The sequence below is a fragment of the Frankliniella occidentalis genome, unplaced genomic scaffold, assembly GCF_000697945.3.
Source record: "Frankliniella occidentalis isolate FOCC.00 unplaced genomic scaffold, Focc_3.1 Scaffold113, whole genome shotgun sequence".
Lineage (NCBI taxonomy): Eukaryota > Metazoa > Arthropoda > Insecta > Thysanoptera > Thripidae > Frankliniella > Frankliniella occidentalis.
In genome coordinates this window covers 289,410-292,027 of record NW_026267241.1, presented here as the reverse complement: position 1 = coordinate 292,027, position 2,618 = coordinate 289,410, and the positions used below count along the sequence as shown (strand labels likewise).

The window sequence follows — 2,618 nt, the reverse complement described above, 5'->3', positions numbered from 1 at the left end:
TTTATATTATTTTTAAAAAATTCAGGATACGACCTAGAGTTGTAAAATTTTGTGGACAGTCTTATATTATCGAGACCTACCTTTAAAAAAACCCTGAGGCGCTGAGTCACTCCGTTTAGTTTTTGGTACACAAGATGGCCGCCTCCTCATAAGACATATAGGAAAGAGCATACCACCAAACTTGAGAGATGCTTTTCTCATAAATCCAATTGGTGAATGTTCTAAAGGTTTTAAAGCAGCGCATTCAATGTTGTGGCGATCAAGATTGGGGCAGCTACGTTTGCAAAGGGGCGCCCCGCAATGGCCGCATGGGACAGTTTCATTGATCTTCAAACAGCAGGCGACGCACACCTGGAATAAACCACAAAACATTACGAAAAATACACTGATAAAACTAAGTGTTCAACTGCTCAACACTTGCGAGTGTGCAGCTGCAAGTTAAAAACTTGCAAGTGTGCGACTGCAAGGGAGCGTTCAATCTAAGGAAGTGTTCAACCGAGGAGTTGCACATTCGCAAGTGCACACCTACCGAGTTGAACACTTGCAAGAGTAAAACTACGGACTTGCACACTTGCAAGTATTTAACTTGCAGTGGCACACTTTCAAGTGTTGAGCAGTTAAACACTTAGTTTATCAGTGTAAGAATGCACAAGAAAAACGGTGACGAACTGTAGAACGCTCAAGACGGGTCGGGCCACCAGCTCGGCACATCCTAGGGCACATCCACTTCAAGCCAGGCGAGTTTTTTTTTTTTTTTTGGTGGAAAGGGGGGGGGGCAGTGGCAGCCGTCCCCACTTGGACTTACCTTCGTGGGTTCAAGCGGATTCGTTGCGGGTCTAGGATAGACGACAAGCGGTAGCTCCCTCATGAGGACAGTGCACATCGGGATGTCCTTAACGGCCACGATGTGTCGGCCTACACGCTCGTCGGAACGTACCTGCAAGAGGGTTGCCAAAGGGGCATTTGTGGATCAAGATAAGTTTACTTACTTTTGCAGGTTGTGCAGTACCAGGCGTTGAAGTAAGTCCCCCTTTCCGTGGGATCCTCGCACAACTCGCAGCGGCACACGAAGCCCCTGCGAGCGTTTCTAAGCCAGCGCTCGGACCGGGTGGGCAATGGTTCCTCGCCATAGTTATAGTTAATGGTCACGTGCTCGCCGGCAGCGATGTCCCTCGCAGCAATCAGGAGTACTCCCTCTGAATCACCGTCAGGAAGAACGCGTGCATTCGGCAGACACGAATGCTCCAGCAGAGAGAGACCCGAGTACAAGGCAGATCCGCTGTACTGAGGCGTAAACCCATTAAATTAAAATAATGTCAACCACTTCCAAAATTTCCAGAAGGAAAGAAAGTAAGTGCTTTTTAAAGCGACCAGTGCAGTGCCGTAACTTAAGTTAACTTAAGTTAACGTAACTTAAATTGTTCGGTTACTATTACACGGAAAATATTTGAGTAATTCGTAATTAAGTATTTCGGAATCATGGGAATCATGATATTATAAACCGGCGAGTGGCTAAGAGAGCAAGATAATTAATAGGTATAAAATGTAATCACTGCGCGGCCTCCGTTTAGATTCAAATACTGAGCCCGAGTTGTAACTGTACCTTTCCATTCTTAAAGCCAAAGCCGTTTATAGCAGAAGCCCTGTAGGCTCTTTCCAACCCTTTCCGGGTCTCAGGCCCACTGCACGCGACAAAACCTAATGCCACATCTGCAGGTGCTGTGGTCGTTGTCAAAAAGTCTTCGTAAGCACTTTTCAGCTCCGCAGCGTCGACCTGGAGGACATATTTAAGGTGTTCCATTGAGAAAACTTGCAAAGTATCAAACTCACCCTCTGCTGTGCCACGCGTCGGGACATCACTCAGCCTGCTCTGCGCAAGGTTTGCACCCAGAAAATCGTTTCCTTCAACTTGAAACTAGGGAATCTCCTTGGAATTAGCTTTTAAATCAACTGAATTTATCCAAAATAAACATAACGATTTTTAGACGATCCAGTCTATACTAGAGGGTTTGGCGCGCAGGGGGAGCAGTGCGTTAGTTGATCGTCCTAACTTCCCCCCGCCGGCCAACAATCACTACTGTGCAACACTCCTCTCCTCCAAGCCTGGCCTCAAGGTGGTCCAGACCAGGGCGCAGGGCCGGCGAGGCCTCGATCCCAACGACGAACACCTCTGGTTGCTCCCCGAGAGGAGCTGCGTATTGCCATCCCGTCGCACCGTCGTCTCTTGCGCGTGCGGACGCCGTGACGACCTGGTGAGTGTCTAGCGACCGCGATCGAACGACACAGTGGCGAGAGGGTGACGAGATTGCGACCTGGGCACGGTCGCCATGTGGCCACCTCCTGGTCACCTCCTGGTAGCCAAATGGTCCCCTATCCGTCACCCCCCTGTTACACCCTCGTCACAATATCGTCACCCTCGAGAGACGACGAAGAAAAGCAATCCTTGCACCGCCTTGCGTTTGTTTGCCTCTGGACACGCCGCCCCAGCTCCAGCGTGACGTGAGCTCCCAATTAAAGCAGCTATGTCGCGCGGCGACGGTGCTGAAAGACACCTGCTTGGTGATCCCCTTCTCTTACCGTTCCATTTTCAGATGATGGCATCGCTATCTCATGCTGCA

At 49.5% G+C, this 2,618-nt stretch overlaps 1 protein-coding gene across 3 annotated transcripts in view; it reads right to left on the bottom strand.

Moving 5' to 3' along the window:
- The window catches only part of LOC113217825 (uncharacterized), a 36,932-nt gene extending 34,320 nt beyond the window's left edge, over positions 1–2,612 (bottom strand). For all 3 annotated transcript variants that reach the window (XM_052270199.1, XM_052270200.1, XM_052270201.1), the window contains exons 1-3: positions 2,578–2,612; positions 1,604–1,774; positions 990–1,284 (exon numbers count right to left, since the gene is read on the bottom strand). In XM_052270199.1, the coding sequence (XP_052126159.1) occupies positions 990–1,284; positions 1,604–1,774; positions 2,578–2,601 (490 nt within the window). In that variant the 5' untranslated portion in view covers positions 2,602–2,612. The remainder of the gene's footprint in view (positions 1–989; positions 1,285–1,603; positions 1,775–2,577) is intronic.
- Positions 2,613–2,618: the final 6 nt, after the last annotated feature.